This window comes from Callorhinchus milii, unplaced genomic scaffold (assembly GCF_018977255.1).
Source record: "Callorhinchus milii isolate IMCB2004 unplaced genomic scaffold, IMCB_Cmil_1.0 Scaffold11, whole genome shotgun sequence".
Lineage (NCBI taxonomy): Eukaryota > Metazoa > Chordata > Chondrichthyes > Chimaeriformes > Callorhinchidae > Callorhinchus > Callorhinchus milii.
In genome coordinates, this window is record NW_024704752.1 from 15,834,476 (window position 1) to 15,851,307 (window position 16,832).

Sequence of the window (16,832 nt, forward strand, 5' to 3'; positions counted from 1 at the left end):
CAATTAATTGCAAACTGCTTCATGGGATTACAAAAGATCATTGTAATCTGAAAATAAACAGCGACAGTTGAAGTGGCTGCCGTGCAGTCAATGTAGGAGAAAAATTACCAGCATTCTGATGCATCATGAAAGCCGGTTAGATTATAGAATAACATTTGTACAAGGTCGAGAGTGGGAATACATGTCTGGAAGAGCACAATGAACTGTAAGGGTAAACTGTCTGATGGAAATTGATGCTGTTAGAGAAATTGGAATGGAAGACAGGGATTAAGTCTCATCAGAGGAGGCATTTTTTTATAGGCTGCAATGTTCACAGCTCATAATTGCTCCCTGAATTCCTTTTCAGATGTATTATAAATGAAGCAATATCTATGCTGCAGCTTTCCTTTGCAGACTGTCAAACTGTTTTTGTGTTTGTGGTTACTGTTATTGAGCAATTTCATTTCAGGGCATTAGCATATTTTCATTTTTCTGGATTGTACCATTTTTGTAGCCGTTTATCCTGCTGTAACATTTCTGATCCAATGAATGTATGTTATTTAACCACCAACTTGAGATTCTATGCTATGTTTGCATTGCAGAACACTAAATAGTATTTTTTAATGCTGTTAAAGAGCTGCTTACACAGATTTGCTCTTAAATAACATTAAAGCCCACAATCCATTCAAAACTCCAAAGTTGTCCGAGAGCTTTGGATGAACCATGGGGAGCGAAGCCCATTGGGATTCCCCACCCATCGTGATTCCACTGCAGCATCTTTGAATTTCAAAGCTATCAATACTAGCTCCTCTAGTAGTTCCTTCGAACTCAACTGCACGTCTCATCATTTTAAAGACCATAATTTCCTCTTGAAGACAAAATGTTATTACTCTTATTTGTAATTCTTTATTATTTATGTTTAATTTAGATTTTCCTGAGTGATGTATAATTTTTGGAAAATAGTTGGGTTGAAGTGGAAAGACCTTTGATGGTAATTCTTGGTTTGGCTGAGGGTGCCTAAGGGAGTGGGTAATCTGACGTTATTGAAGGATATGGCAGGATGTGGCTCCTCTTTTATTTCAGTTAAGATGGATGGTAAAGTGACGGATAAATAAACTGTACAGATTTGATCCCAAAAGAAAGCGTATATAATACCTACATTTTTATTGTTCACCTCAGTCTCATCTTTCAATATTGGAGCTCGCTCACACTGTGCACTTTCTCATCAGATGCATTCACTGCAGGAATTGTATAAAAGACAAATATGCCCCTAGGGTGAAACTCCTTCAAGAACAATTTATTTCAAATGCAATAGAAAGACAGTTGATTGCACTGGCGAATGTAGCCAATCAAAGAAATGTCCAGTGTAATAACTGCATTCATTACTTATCTGAACCAAGAGTGACATTACCATTGTAAAAGCTTGCGCAATTAGCAAACTCCATTCATTATCTGTACGAGCCTCTAAAAGAACAATAAAGATATGAGCAAAGCCCCATGCATAGAGCAATCTTGACTATATTGCTGTTCTCAGAAGCAACATTTACTGCTTCTCTTCATAAATTTAATATTTTGATAGCTTTTCCCCACCATAGATGCGTGAAACTGCCCCAGTGAGTCTCACTTTCATTAACACACTCAAGTGGATTTTGTATTATCCAGTCAATGAAAGGGGTCTTTCCCATGAAGGAAAGATAGGCAATTGTCCAATTGAAATGAACGTGTCGTTTTTCCAGTGGTATTCGTTGTTCCTGGCATCTCATAATACATGTCTCTGATGTACTCAGTAGTTTACGAAGCTCATGAATTTTGAATGTTGTTGCAGATTCTTTAGGAATGACTTAATTTGGTTGTTGCTGCCCAGGATTTTCAAATTTACGCTGACAGAAATACGCCTTCCCAGACACAGCGCACAGTAAAAAAAAATTCCATTCAGCACCGCTTCCTCTTAAAATAAACAGGGCGACAAAACTCAGAAGTTTAGACGGCTGATGGTATAATGCTACTAGTATGTAAAGGCACAGTTTAGAACAATGCAGACACTGTGTTTTCTGTTGGAACTGAGCTATAAATGGAGGCACAGCACCAAAGCTTAGGCTGTAGTGCTCTATCCAACTGCCTCTTCCCTTGCTAACTCTGTGTACCTTGTTTAAAGGGCTAAACGAGAGCTGAATTAACCAAAATGTTTTGGAATGGTATGATCCTCCTTTTGCCAATGTAAATGTAATAAGTTGGGTTAAATAAGCACTGTCTTTTCGGTGGGCCCTGTACTGTTTATGTTGAATTTTCTGAGGTTCAACTTTCTGCTGAGAATTCACAGAGGGGTTAAAAAAAATTGCAGTAGCAAATCAATGTGACTATCTCCCGGCCTTTTGTGCAAAGGAAGAGCAATTTTAAGAAGCCTGCACATCTGTCAGCACTTCCAAGGTACAGGAAGAGGCCATTTAGAGCTGTCAAACATTTTCATTGCACTTTCCCTGCTCTTTCTCCATATACCTGAATACTTCCCAATTATCCGTCTCCCTTTGAAATGCCTCAATTGACCATCTGTACCTGTCCCATCTGGGGTAAGGTATTCCTTATTTGGTCAACCCTTTCTGTGAAGAAATATTTGCTGTTTTGACTTCAAAAATGCATTTTTACATTTTTCTCTGCTGATTTATGGTATTGTGACAAGAGTGGTAAGAGACACTCGAAAGGAGGCACGTTACATTGCTGCTTGCTACCATGTTTGTCCTGCTCTCCTTTTTCCTATATGCTTAATTTTTGCAGTGTAAACAATCGTTTGGGGGGATGTAGAAAGGTGTTAATCGTGGTTAGTATCGCGATTGATCTTGTTCAAAATGGGTTAGGTTAAATGTACATGAGTTTTCCTTTGTACCCTTCTCTTAATCATGACAGGACTGATGTATGGTTATATCAGGATTGGTAGGCTTTCCGCACCTCACCCAACTTGCTATTCTTTGCGTGTGAGCGGAGACAGTGAATGTTAGCGAGCATCACAGCCAAGGCTGACTTTCATCTCACCTGAGGTTACTTTAAAGAAGTAAATAATTGAAGCGTTTCTACTGCCCTCTGCCAATCTCAGGCTGTACCCAATTACCTCCCTGGATAACCTTCCAGGATCATCTCAATACCGACCAGTGTACTTACAAACTCATCCATAGGAGAAAGCAATGTGCTATATTTAGCTCTAACATTATTGTGTCGGCAGCTCTCATAAGCTTTCCACCCACTTCTGTGTGCAATCTGTGGCTTCTGTCATACACTGGCATTATAATAATTTCTGTGTTGGATTACAGTTCTTCCTGTGCCTAAGTGCAGTACCATGCATAGTCCTTCACACAGTTGGAAACCAGTATAGGTTTCAGTTGACAATATGTCTATTGGAGTGACAGTGTGGTTCTGTGCCAAAAAAATCCCAGAACCAAAGCCTTTCATGAAACCTTTGCAAATAGACAGTAACTGGAGCATTGGCCTTTTCATGACCATGTTGAATGTCATAGAGTCTATAACTTGTAGAATCTTTGAAACGTGGATATCCCTGAGTGCGTTTTTCTCCAGTGTAAGCATTTCCAGTTTCCAAAGCCTCTCCTGGTTGGAAAGTCACCTCTAACCTTATAGTATCTTGTTGGTCGGAGGTCTTGTTTTTTGTCTGCAGTATTGCTATGTTGAGGTTTTCCAATAATGAATTAAATTTAGCTCCAGGTTAGCTGGCTATGGCAGCTGTGCAACTGGTATTGGCATCACCCTGTGGCAATCATTATGGTGTGTCAATATTACTGTAACATTTCTCACATGCACTCAACTCTGCTCAAGCCTGTGACTAGCCAGGCCTGTAGCTAAATATCGCAGAGAAAAGATGCCCAAAGGAAAACTGCCTGCCTCATCATTTAGTTTCTCATCATTTAGTTCCTCATCACCTTCCACCATTTAATTAAAGGCCCAGCTCACTAAGCAGAGCAAGCTTTGAGACATCTTGAAGACGTGATAAGGCGCTATAACAAATGCAAGGATTATTATTATATAAGAGGTAATTGCGACACAATGTGCGTTAATGAATGATATCGGAGGTTCTGCCCAGTTATCAACAGCTCTACTTTATTGGCGTACTGCCATAGACCAAACCCACAATAAGCCACCTTTCAATGCTATTTCAATACTCATGTGTTTGCATCTTCCTTCATGCGAATTACCATGCAATTTTCAAGCCATTGCTGAAATAATGCAGCGGCATATTTGGGTGATGATCTCCCAAATGCTGATTGTCATCTAACACTGACTTCTTTCTTTGCCTCCTTCTGCAGAGTGCGTGATGCTCAAGCTGTTCATTTTGCAGCATTTTCATTTAATCTCCAGGTTTTCCTTTCATGCACTGAGGTTGCTTTCCCTGATCAATCGCTGCCCAAACAACATTAGCACTTGTATATCAGCCAACAAACCCAAATATCGGACAAGTTAGTATTTTGTTCCAGGTGCCTCTGTCATTATTTATGTAGTGGCTGAATAAGATGTGAATATGTAGACACTACGAATACAATCGCATGTTGAATTGCTATGCTTTGCATGCAACTTATATCATTAATTACACTTCCTGCAACTCCAGAATGCATGTTGAAACAATCCCTTTGTGGCTGTTGAAGTTGATTTAATTTGTTGTGGAGTTGACACTGAAAGATGTGCTCAGTTTTGTGGAAAGAATATCCAGGTGAAAGGGCACTCCATAACTCATTTGTGAGCGTTTCGAGTGGAATTAATTGCAAAGTTTCAAAAATAAACAACTTGCTCTTTAAGGATCCCTGCAGTGTAACTAATCCACTGGCAAATATAAAGATACTTTGCTTCAATGCACCCTCTCAATAATTTCAAGGAAAAGCTGATTTTAAATCTAATGTAATCTCAAACGATTTCTGGTAAGTTGCATTATGTTGGAAGCTCTTCACCTCATTTGCTTTGATTATGCAAGATCTGTAAGTGTGTCACACAGCATTGTAGTAGAATATGCAAGTTGAAAGCAAAAACCTTAGAATGTTAGAATAACTCAGAACTGACATGATTGATGGTATCTCTTGTATTTCCATCTTGACTGCAAATCATCATCATTTTTGCACAAAAAATTATACACAATCTCAAAGCAAATTACCCCAGTGTCTTGTCTAGCACTGCTGGGAGATCAGAGTGAGAGTTTCCAGTGTATACTGTCATGAGGACTGGAATGGGGGATGAACTTTGATTCAGATTTATAATGAATTGGGATTGAAGTTTTCCTGTGTCTGGAATGGAATGTACCCTCTTTCCCTGGAGGGCTGCTCACCGCTTACCTAATTCTGAAGAGTATTAGGTGCTGATTGGCAAGAGCAAAGTTCTGGCATTCCATTGCCAAGCATGTCACCTTGGAGCCAGCTCAACTCCAAGGAGTTCCCACTTATTGAATCCTCCCGAATGGTTCCTCGTATAGCGAGGGCACAGATAGCACATGGGCAAAGTGTGTTCATTTTGATGCATATTTGTACAGAGCATGTTTGTTGTTCATTTCGACACACTTGTCAACTATCACCATCAGAAATCCTGAGGACTGAAGTTAAACTACATTCAGTTAGCCAATCTATAGACCATGTATTTTTAATAGCGTCACTGTAGTCGGTGTTCAGTCCAGTGGATTTCTGATGCAGTGATATGAATATACTGTAAAGCATCAGCTAATTGGTCATTTGTATTCCCATTGCAATCATTAATCATTTATTCATGAACTTTACTCCCCTCAATCCCATCGTGTGTTGTGAATGTCTGATGTTAGCATTGATGCATCAAAAGAGTTTGGACATCTCCATGTTTCTCTGGAAAGGAGAGCCAGGTAAGTGATTCTTATTTTGAAAAGATTTTGTACATTTATGTCCATTCCATTAGAATCTTTAGCTGGAAGGAGGATCCCGAGTTTCCATTGATTGATTTATCTTAACGGGGAGGAACAGGAACATTTGGAAGCCTAAATCTGATCACAGCCCTTCTTGGGTAATTACATTCTGTAGTAAGAATGAACGAGTTCATTGCTGAAGGAGTTTAGTCTTTTCCCTCCTTTTCTCTCCAGAAGGCATTTGATTTATTTTATTTCTATTGGAATACGAGAGTTATTTGAAAATTATTCTCAGGTAGCATGGCCAAGCGTTTGTTCATGTGTGACCCTTGTCAGTGAATGTCGGCAGGTGTTTAGCTCTGCCGAGCCTGGCCTGTCCTCCACAGGCAAACCTTTAGCAGTTTACAGCTCTCCTAGCTCTCTCGAGCAGATCAGTTAACTCAGAAATAATTGAGTACGGAACATGGGACCTGTATGGCTCAGTTACGCATTGAATAAAGTCACTGACCCATTGTAGTATCCAATACTTTGACATTATATTCTATTAGAGAATGGTTTTGTTTGTGATTGGCTTTCACAGCTCAGATTTGATACAACTTGTTTTCTTGGAATAATTTAAGTTTGAACAATACTTGATGCTTTTATTTATCAATCCCATTGTAATTTGATTTGGATCAGTCAAACTAAAGCTTTCTAGATGTTTACCACTCTTTTTTTTACCACTGTTTTCTTTCTGTCATGTCGCTCTTTCTGTTCAAAATGAAATTTGTTCTGTTAGCGCATACATACAACCCCTCACAGCTCACTTACATTTAAAATCATTTAGATCACCATCCATTGCAAAGATATTTATCTATATCTTCTAGATAAATCGACAATTAATTTTACATTATGTATATCAGCTAAAGTCACCGACATTATGGTTATTTTAAATATACATTTTAATTTGTTCCTCATTGAAGGGGCAAAATGACCCTTTTTGTTATCCTAAAAATTAGCCCTTAAGTACTAAATACTTCAAACAAATAAGCCACCTACATTGAATTAACTGAATGAAAGAAAAATGAGTGCACGGTACTATGGAAATGTTATGTTTCTAACCCCTTGGGGTTTGCCTACTTTGCCAGCATATTGGAACTCAATATCCTGCACACATCCCGAAACACCTTTCCATCAGCCTTCACCCGAAAAATGTCTTTTCTCGTTATTACTACCTAATGCAGATGTATGAACGAAGACTGATAGAAGTGGGAATTTATTCTGATCATTGCGACTCATAAAATAACCATGTTATTCACAGCAGCTAACCAGAAATTGAGAAGGTTTCCTGCACGTCGCAGTGAAATGAAGTATTTCAGACGCTGACAAAATTAACCATTAAAATGATTTTTAAGGAAGCGTTCACAGCCTAGGCATTAAAACGTGCCCTGCATGATCAAATAAACTGTAATACTGGCTTTCAGACCATTTTGTCCCTGTGTTCTGGAACTCCCTGCTTAAATCCCTTTGCCTTGCAGGCAACAACAATAACAACTTGCACTTATACAGCGCTCTTCATGTGGAGTAGTGTCCTGGATCCCTCTCCTTGCATATTTGTGACCCTCTTTGACAATGGTTTGTCACCTTTAGCCCATCCCCTCCTGTAGGCACCATGATTGGTAATTCACGGTGTGTAAAGTGCTTTGAATATTTTACTTGCCTTTTACTTGCAATTTTCTTTCTATTATTTTTTAAAAAAGGGATGGTTTTCAAGACTGAAATATGTTACGTTGTTTAGATATTCCTTGTATCTCATCCCTCTAGTGCTATGGATCATCCTCATTACTGTCCTCTATTCTACCACTTAGGTCTCCGCAGTCCCCACTTATATCAGAATTATATGCAGTGTTCCATGTACGGCTTGACCAGAGCATTGAACTTTCTGCTTGTTAGGACTTGAAGTCATCCTGTTTGCTTATTCGTGCTTCACACTGTTTGGACGTGGATAGTGATGAGCCATGTCATGCTCTCTGGGTTTCTTCTATTTCATTACTAATAAATTCTATCCTACAGTGCATGCGTGACTTTTATTTTTATTTACTGCCGATGTTAAGTACCTTACATTTGTCTTTATTGAATTTTATTGTCAGTGTCATGCTCAGTTAAATCGTGTGTAGGGGTAATGATTCCTCGTAGCATTGTATCCCATTAATTTTATATTAATGTTTTTAAAAATGTTTCTCCAAATGCATTAAAACTTGTGTCACTGGTTCCAGCACCAGAGATGCAGTCAGACAGAAATCATCTCACTGTTACATTGCACAATGTCCTCCTGCCATTCTGAGTGATTCCAGAAGGACTGCTTGTTATCTTGGGTTCGATTCCCAGGCAGGGCGAAACTTTAGACAAGTTTCCTTACTCCACATGCTTCTGTTTACCTAGGAGCAACTTGGAACCCGGTTGTTGGTCGATTGATGGATTGCTTGCCTGGGGTAATAATCCCTTTTTAAAAAAAATAATTTGGTCACTCAATCTTCGACTGTTTGTGGGACACTGCTATGCGCAATTGGCTACTGCTTTTCGCCCACAAAATATAGTCAATTTAATTTACAGTATATTCTGTGGAGCGCTTTGAGATGTCTCAATTATGTGATAAGGCACTATATGAAATGCAAGGATTATTATTATTATCTTTGCCTTCAAGTTCTTTTTTAGCATGAGTAGTCCCCTCTCATGTTGGCCCAAGTTCTTTTATTACCTTTGATAATCTAATTCTGGAGCAATGAATTGCATTTGCAGTGACTCAAAATTGGCCCAACAGGCGAATTTCACTTAACCCTAAGTCTAAATGCTCAATGACTGGCAAGTCTGAATCCCAGGTGTGGGCTTGTCAATCAGCTGAAATTTACAGGGGCTCTGAAAGTACAATCTCATTGGTGGATCTGAGATGTGGGGTTGACTGGATGAGTGAATGGGTTTTAGTGTCCACATGACAAAATTGGGAGGGGTTGCTGGATGTATAATTGTAGGTATCATTGAGGAGAAAATATCATTTAGGAGCCCAGTATTTTTCCAAGTTCTAACCTGTCAATGTGATCCAGATATCCTGTGTTTACCCTCCACCAATGCCACGTTTGGCTCATTGTTAGGAGACACGAGTTACAGCCTGAGCAGGATGCCCGCATTAAATTTCTACTCCCTCCCTCTCCCGCAACCTGCGAGCCAGTTTCTGTGCAGCTTTGTACCCAGTAACAGGTTTGCTCGGGAAATGAGCATAGATGGGGATAGAACCTGTATCCTCCCACTTGAAGGCTCCCACTTCCCTGTTCGTTTGAGAGGACATATTGAGACAATGAATGAGAAGCTTGTAGCTATTTATATTTATCTCCGCAGTCGAGAAAAACACTTCTCTGGAATGCATTGCTGAATTTTAATTTTGCTTTTCTTCCCCCCCCCACTGAAGAGAATAGTCAGATAGTATTAAAAAGTATATAATCTTTTAAAGTGAGCTAGCTTGACAGAACAGGGTTCCGTGCTCTTAATCTTTCATACTTTGTTTTTGTCTGTTGTAATTGCAGGGATTTGGTTGACCTATCATCATGATTGCATTTGCTGCTCTATTGCCATGGTAACTGGTTCCTATATAACAGTCATGTGGAAGCTTCAGAAAATGTAGGTTCAAGTGATTTCATTGCAGAGTGCTCGTTTCCCCTCACCCAGCTGAGGAATGGTGGGGTGGGGAGGGAGAAAAATCCAACTTATAAAACGTAATTCCTCCTTGCAATGGAGTTACTCAGCTCCAGGAGCATCAGGAAATAGCTCCATAAGGAATTCTGCGGATCTGCACCAGTTCTGTTGCATTCCGATCGGAAGCACCCATGACAGAATGAGCAAGAAACCAACACTCGCACACATTTTTCGTCCCTGTGCTTTCTCTATTTCTCTATTTTCAAAAAACACACACACACACATTTACTGTGTTTAAAATAATGCAGTCCTCAGTTCAATCCTCTCTAATTGTGCACCAGAATGATTTGGATTCAATAGCATTTGTAATCCTCTTTCTGCAAGTAGAGAATCAGGATGGGTATTTATGTCATTGCTTCACCAAAGGATTGTTGTGAAGGGGTTTAAAAGGTTCCATAAAGGATCTCTTTGTGACTGACATTACTATGAGAGGACCTCTCTGCCTTGCCACAAAGTTCAATATTGCCAGTTCGCACAATAAATGACCTTGAATTCTTTGGCATCCCGCCAGTAGTTGTACATCCATCAGTTGTGTAACGTGCCTCAGAATTTTGGTGTAACCTGATTTTTAAGACATAAGAAAATGAAAGGTGCATCTTCAAGTTGCCAATAATTCTCCTTATATTGACATCTAGCTATCAGCTCTTTAATATAAGTTTACTTTGACTTTAACAATATTTCATAGGGTTACTTTACAAGAGCCAAACAGTTTACCCCAAATACCAATGTAGGCACCAATTCTTGGTATATGTGGGAACAATAGCTAAACAAGCATGTTTCTCGAAATGGGGTATAAACCGTTAAAGACCCCTATGTTTCTGTTCTTGTCTGCCAGCTAATCTTGCTTTGTTGCATCCTGGCATTGCAAATAACTATTTGTTACAATAGCTAGAAGTGCAGCATTCCAACTAGCAGGAATTCTCCTTAAATGCAATTTAGTTGTGGAGCAAAGTTATCACAGGTCAGTGAGACTCACTTTGTTACTGGCTGGAGTTGCGATTTGTGACTTCAGGAAGCGGAACCGCATTTTAGATCCCATTAAGATGTTCAGTTGCATTGTGATGAATATTATAATAAATAATCCTTGCATTTGATATAGCCCTTTTTCACGTCGGGAGGACGTCCCAAAGCGCTTCACAAAATATAAAGTGAATTGAGTGTATATTTGTGAGTGAAACGGGGCAGCCAATTGCGCACAGCAGTGTCCCACAAACAGTCGTGGATTGAGTGACCGAATTATCCTTTATTTTTTATCTTGAAGGATTATTATCAGGCGTGTGGAGTAAGTCCTGTAGCTCAGTGGTTAGAGCACTCGCTTTGCAAGTGAGAGACCTGAGTTCAATTCCAGGCAGAGCGAAACCTTGGGCAAGAACTTCAGAATATTCCCTTATTCGTACATCCAACAAATTTCCACAGTGTGATAAGGCGCTGTATCAAATGGAAGGATTATTATTCTTTCATTTTATTTTAGGATTAGTTTTCCTTTCCCACCACCCAGCTCTCATTACTTTGAGCTCTGACACCCCTAGAATTTTCAGACACTTGGGGTACTAGGCTTGAGAGAATCTACCTTTGCAATTCTTGGTCCTGCCTATTGACTAGTTACAAAGCTATGTTTGAAATGATGACTTCTTTCCTTCACTCGGTCTCCTTTTTTTGAAACCCATTTCCCTTAGCTGATATCTTTTGTTGCAAAAAAAAAAGCGCCCTGGCATTTCAGCAAGTGAGGTTACAATCTGGATGTCATTCATTTCAGTTCTAAGCAAAAAAACTTAATACATTTTGTCTGATTGATACCTGACTGGCTTTATCTGACCAAAACATATGTAGCTGTTTCCACAGAAGCAGATACTCTGAAACTGGAGTTTTACAAAAAGATAATGGATTGCAATTGAACTGAAATACTAAATGTAGATTTTAGCAATGTTAAGGTTGTGTTAAGCCGCAGTTTCTAATCCCCCTCTCCCTGGTTTTCTGTGTAACCAGTTACACGGATCTGTTTGATCTGATGGCAGGCATTTCTATTGTGTACCCAGTAATAGCAGTGCCATGTTCTGTTAATGATATTAGATCCATCTACCAATAGCTTGGAACTTAATTTGCAGCCATTGGAAATTTTTATGTGAGGCAGTAATAAAGCAGCTGCCAGGCTAATCTGTTCCTGAATCTAGATTTCATTTTGTGTTAAATGCGGTTCATACTGTTTTCCCTTCTGAGCTCTGACTTGCCCTGCAGCTCTTGAGTCAAATACGAATGCCAACATTTATTTTATTGGCTTCCAGAAATATAATCTATAAAGTACAAAAAAAAACTAGCGATAATATATAAAATAGCTAAGGGCAATGCTACATTCTTAAAGATTTCAATTGATACTTTCAAGCATAGTCCATCTAGCGAGTGAATTTTACAATCAAGTTGAGATTTGAGTGTATTAACCTCTCCATGGTAAGATATATGGGGCAAAATGTAAGGCGTGAAGTGATGGGGAAAGAAGCATTTTGCTGTATGCAAAAAAAACTTGCAATTTTTTTGTGCCTTATATTTAAACGTCTTGAAGTATCACAAATTTCTCTCAAGCATGATGACTATCTCAAGACTTCGAGGGCACTTTTGGTTATCTTTGCCCTCCCCAACCCCCTTGGCTCTTTGAGATGTCCTCCTTATGTGAAAGCTGCTCTATCAATGTGTATTGCATTGTGTTCTTTTTGTAAGTTGTCGTAGAATGATACAAATCAAATAAATATCTTTATCAACAGTGACCACATTTTCTGTGACTTTCCTCATCTGGAATTACAGAGGAGAATAGAACCAATATTTGGAAGATCATTTCAGAAAAAAAAAATTGAGGGCAATTGCTGAGTTGCTTTTGGAAAGGTTCAGAGTCTCATTTGGGGAATTCTGTCAGTGGAATGTTTACTCAGTACCACCACAGTGTTGTTGAACAACAGCTGCGGAAAACTGGAGGTCTCTAATATAGAGTTGACGTGGAATATTTAAGGCCATCTGAGACCAATGTCAAGTCATGCTGAGCTATCTATGATTAGAAGATGGGGGCTATTGCACCAGTTATGGGAGGATAAGGAGTTGGTAGATCAGGGAATGAAGATCTACAACAGGAGTTGACACCACTTACTTCTGGAGGCAAAAGTGGTGCCTTCAAAGATAGGATAGGTTGTAAGCAGTGCTGTAATTGGAAATAGACCTTACACCTTCCCCCCCTCCCCCACCGCATATACACATATACTAATACAAAAAACCTTAGTGGGTCTGAGGCTTGCATTAATTGGATTCAGGACCTTTTATGGGACACTACCGTGTGCAATTGGCTGCTGCCAATTGTCGTCCACAAAATATACAGTCAATTCACTTTACAGTATATTCTTTGAAGAGCTTTTGAGACATCTCGAAGATGTGATGAGGCGCTATAGCAAACGCAAGGGTTAGTATTATTCCTAGACCTTTGGATTGCGAATGCAGGAACCCTTGCACATTTGAACATATCTGTTACTTACCCTAAGGTTTACGTTTCAGAAGGGAAGCAGTTAATCTGTGGCACACATGTATTTGGTCCTGAGGAAGGGGTTGGGGTGGAGGGGAGGTCAGATGGCGAGAAGAAAAGAAAGACCCCAGCCATATGGTAAAACATTCAGTAGAAAGTACTTAATTGAAACAAAGAGCCGGATACCAGAATATGTGCTTTTACAACATTATGGGGAACAAATGTAAAAGCATTCTATGTCATGGAAAGCCAAAACCTATGCATCGAGGAGACTAACAAAAAAGGTCAGTAACATAGTAATGCGCATGTAGTAAAGTTCAAAGGGCCAGAGAAAATTTATTAAAATGGAATTTAAACAACAACTAGGCTTTTTTTCATTTGCAGTTGGTAGCTCAATGGGCTGAATGACTTCCTATTCTTGTGTTCCTATTCTGAAATAGTGCCACTGACGGGAAAAAAATTGGTATTTTATTTAAGGGTGTGCTTTTAAGTGGGATTTGCTTATTGCCCTTAGACCTTTATGGTCGGCCAACAAAATACATTTTCTTGAACTGCTGAGGTGAGAGGGAAGCAGACTATGAGTGAACATGAGCCATGTTAATAATAAAAAGAGACACAGGCATGATGTACCGAATTACTTTTGTGCTGACATTTTTGATAACTGACGTAAGCAGCTTCACAAACTCCAATCAGACTTTGCCACTTGCGATATTCCTAGTAAATCCTTGTTCCAATGAATTCAGTGCCAACTGCGTCCATTCACTTTTAACCCTGTTTTTTTTCTCTTTCTATTCTCCTTAAATCGGTGACTCATCCAGGATAGAGTTTAACAGGTACTAGAACATCGAGTACGGTCCTCTATGTTCCCCAACACCCTAGTTTAGGTCAGATGTCATACCGCAGAACCTGGGTTCAGAGCTGTGACTTTCATGGTTGTTTTGAGCTAATTACACAATGGTGAGATTACCCACTGATCTACTGTAGCGTTCGACCATTTTCCACATTATTTTTCCACTGTCGTTTGATCACTTGAGCCACATGCAATTCCCCGAGGAAAAGCTCGACAGGCAACTTTCTCAGGCCTCTTGTCAATGCTATTTTAAATTACCTTTTTGATTATTTTTCTTTTCTTCCTTGACCCTCTAGTAATGAAATTTGAGAACTCAGTGTCTGATAAACCCAAGGCAAAGATGTGCAATATTGCCATCCTGTTAAACAATGCAGTTTATTTAAGGGCATATTTCAAGCTGGGAAGAAGAAAAGTGACCGAACCATTTAGATTGTTTTTACACTGAGAGTGGGAAGTATTTGGAATAGGTGACCCACTGTAGCAGTGGAGGAAGCAGGTTCCACACCAGACAAAGCATACCTATGTAAAATTCTCAGTATTTCAGTTCGGAAACTTAAGCATAGCGATGGGTTTCTGCAAGTGTCAGACTGACGAACATAATTGAGAATTGGATAGATAGTTATTTGTTATTTGGATTGAAGCAAATGTAAGATTATTTACCACAAAACTGACCAGTTAGATTACAGTGATTTATAATAATAATCCTTGCATTTGATATTGCACCTTTCACGTCAGGAAGACGTCTCAAAGCGCTTCACAGGTTATACTGTAAGGTATAGTGACTGTGCATTTTTTTTCTAAGGGATTTGTTCTGGTCCTGTGCATTTCTACATTCTTGTGTTTTGGCTACAGTGTGTGTTGTTGTTAGTGCATCAACTAATCTGCTTCTTCATGTCAAACAATTATAAATTCCTTTGATCTTACGCTTCTTTTTGATGGATACCATCTTAAAAATCTGTGGGTGTGCTTCAGCCACCAGACTAGTTTTTACTTCATGGCCTGCTTGCTCCATTCCATACCATGTTCCATTGTCTTGCTATTTCAGTTTCAGAATTCTTTTGAACCACATCATATGAAATCCATCAAGCATCTTCTCTTTTTATCTTCGTGACTTACAGGGCTTTGATCCATACACCAATCAGATTACCATTCCATAGACATAGTGTCACCTTTTTGATGCCCCCCCCCCCCCCCGTGTTCTGTATTTTAACTCTTTCGATCCCAACAAGACATACAATTCCTCTCTGGAATTATGTTAAACATGTTCACACTTTGTTTCCTATGTTCTGTAAATGGCTCAGTCCTTCACTGTGTTTGCCCATTAAGTGATTCAGAGATCCATTTACTTTTTTTAAACAAAAATGCAATATTGCTGTGTACAGTTTATTTGTTGTAACTGGTTTACCTGCTTGATACAGCATACAACAAGTGAAGTACTAAAAGATATTATGACAGAGCGTTACACTCCCTTAATTTAGGGGATGTTAATTTATCTGGAGTCCTGAAGTGCTGAAGAAAAAGATTAGATAAGTAATCAGTTCTTGAATTATTAATAATCCACTGAACAACCTGAATTCTCCACGGTTGCTGACTGGGAAAAGCTGATATGTACGTGCTTATTAATCATCCGTCACCATGGCAGCCCTTAATAGTTGGTGGTTATTAGAATAATTCATGATAAATCTAGAAATCAGACATGCAAAATGAAAACCGGGACCCGTTTTAACGAAAGATTTTTGTGAGGTGGCATACAACACAGTGCATAGTAAAATAAAAGTGGCACAAAAAAAAAACATTTCACCAACTGCACAGCACGATGTTTACCCAGGCTGCAAATTTTCTGGTGATTAACAGATCCTGACGGTTCTCAAATATGCTGCACATTATGTGTAGGTCATGGGCATCAGTACATGCAGTGCCGTCATCACCGTAAAATCGATTTATTGTTTTGACGTTGTGTGGAATCGATATCTAGTACATCAGTCTAACCCTGCAATTAGTTCTGAGCGAGTACAACAGTTTTCTTGGAGCCTAGTGCTCTGTATTCTACTTGAGGAAGCAATTTCCTTGCCAATGGTTTTGACATTATAGGGACTTCCAATTTTCCATTCATCTATGGACAGACATAAGTCAGGTTTTATTCTGACATTACAGACAAAGCCTCTTAAGAGTTCCTCTTGACCGCTTGGTTGGCAATAAATTGGTCATTTTCAATCTGCGAGTGTTTGTGGGACATTGCTGTGCGCAATTGGCTGCCGCGTTCGCCCACAAATATATAGTCAATTCACTTTACAGTGTGTTCTGTGAAGCGCTTTGGGACTTCCTCCCGACGTGAATGCAAGGGGAAAAAAAAATGTCAATGGTGGGGCTGGGTTTGATCTGTGCCATTTCAGCTGGAGTCACAATGGGAGGGTTTGGGCAATACAGTTCGCTACCATATTCCTGATCGCTGTTTCGTGTGGAAGCGTACAATTTGTGTGCTTTTGGTTGAAACAGAATTAGATCCAGGTGTGATGTACCCATGGTAAAATAGTCTAGCTCACACCTGGAAGAAAGGGAGTCAGGGGGAGTGGAGTGTTAGAATGATCTTTGGTGTGAGGGGAAATGGAAGTGATTGCGACTAAGGTTTTAAAGGATTGGACAGCACCCAAGAGCACTGTATCTAAGTTGAGAGCTTTATTTGGCACCTTACCCTTTAATAACAATAATAATAGTCCTTGCATTTGATGCCTGACCTGTGAGCAATGACGCTGAATGCTAGAAATGGTAAAGTCTCCTCACCACTAATGTCTCTCGCTTCAATCAGCACAAAATTCATCAAAAATATTTAGAAACACATTTACCACTTTTTCAGAATACTTACACACCATTATTAAAGTTAAGCCAACTGTACAGAGAGTGTGAAATTTCCATGACACTAATTG

At 39.3% G+C, this 16,832-nt stretch overlaps 1 protein-coding gene across 5 annotated transcripts in view; it reads left to right on the forward strand.

Annotated features, from left to right (window-relative positions):
• Positions 1–16,832, forward strand: part of pxylp1 (2-phosphoxylose phosphatase 1) — a 60,552-nt gene that overhangs the window by 24,472 nt on the left and 19,248 nt on the right. For 4 of the 5 annotated variants that reach the window (XM_007888242.2, XM_007888232.2, XM_007888222.1 and 1 more), the window contains one exon: positions 5,777–5,833. The exons of the other annotated variant lie outside the window; for it this stretch is intronic. In XM_007888242.2, coding sequence (XP_007886433.1) covers positions 5,777–5,833 — 57 coding nt within the window. The remainder of the gene's footprint in view (positions 1–5,776; positions 5,834–16,832) is intronic. 5 annotated transcript variants of the gene reach the window in all.